Source organism: Onychomys torridus, unplaced genomic scaffold, assembly GCF_903995425.1.
Source record: "Onychomys torridus unplaced genomic scaffold, mOncTor1.1, whole genome shotgun sequence".
Taxonomy (NCBI): Eukaryota; Metazoa; Chordata; class Mammalia; order Rodentia; family Cricetidae; genus Onychomys; species Onychomys torridus.
Genome location: NW_023413639.1, coordinates 62,682 through 63,853, shown reverse-complemented (window position 1 = coordinate 63,853; position 1,172 = coordinate 62,682). Strand labels below are relative to the sequence as shown.

At 44.2% G+C, this 1,172-nt stretch overlaps 1 gene segment (V, D, J or C); it reads left to right on the top strand.

Annotated features, from left to right (window-relative positions):
- Nucleotides 1–275: 275 nt before the first annotated feature.
- On the top strand, nt 276–835 carry LOC118576377. The segment is given in 2 exon segments: nt 276–321; nt 423–835. Coding segments are annotated over 2 exon segments (459 nt in total).
- Nucleotides 836–1,172: the final 337 nt, after the last annotated feature.

Sequence of the window (1,172 nt, the reverse complement as noted above, 5' to 3'; positions counted from 1 at the left end):
ACTAAATGTGTGCCAAGAAAAAATAGCTTATTATCATATACAAAATTTTCCTACTATTATCTTTATTACCAGACTTCCCCAAGAAATTTAGAAAGTAGAACATGCCATCTCTCAGGGCCAGCTACAAAACTTATTATATAGCAAGAAGACATGCAAATAAGGCCTCTCTCTTCTCTTGAAAACCACCAGCACTGACCCTGAAGCTCAGGCAAAAGCAATCAGCCCTGGATTCCCAGGTCTCCCCACTCAGTGATCAGCACAGAACACAGCACACCATGGATTTGGGGCTGATGTGGGTTTTCCTTGTTGCTCTTTTAAAAGGTAATTCATGGAGAAACTGATACTAAGTGTGTTAATGGACATGAGCCGGGATCACAGTGAGTCTTATGGCAGTATGCTAAAAGAATTCTCTGTTTTTTCAGGTGTCCAGTGTGAAGTGAAGCTGGTGGAGTCTGGGGGTGGCCTGACACAGCCTGGTGGATCCCTGAGACTCTCCTGTGCTGCCTCTGGATTCACATTCAGTGACTACTGGATGAGCTGGATCAGACAGGCTCCAGGGAAGAGGCTGGAGTGGGTTGGAGAAATTAATCCAGGTGGTGGTACCACAAACTATGCCCCATCCCTGAAGGACCGATTCACCATCTCCAGAGACAATGCCAAGAACACACTGTACCTGCAAATGAGCAGTGTGAGATCTGAGGACACCGCCACTTACTACTGTGCTAGACACACAGTGAGAGGACCTCAGTGTGAATCCAGACATAAACCTCACTGTGAGGCTGCTCTGGGCCACCAGGGGGCGCACAGCACACAGAAAAAAGGCTTCCCCCAATAGTTTATGTCAATAACATTACATTAAGCACTCCTCTCAGATATCTGGGCTGCACTTTTTCTTAGTTTCCCTTAAAATATCTCTACATACATGTTCTGAAGGGATCCAATGTCCTTAAAATATTACATGTTCTCCGTATTAAAAAAAAAATTGAGACACAATATCCTATGATAATAATGCCAAGTGACAGCTTTGAGAACATGAAGTTCCCCACTTTGGTCACTGGAATTCCAGGGTAAGGAAACCCATGGACATTCCTGAGTCTTTTCACATTTCAGGCAGAGTTTTGGTCAGAATTCTTGAGTATAATAGCACAGAGGTTTAGGGGAAAACCAAGATG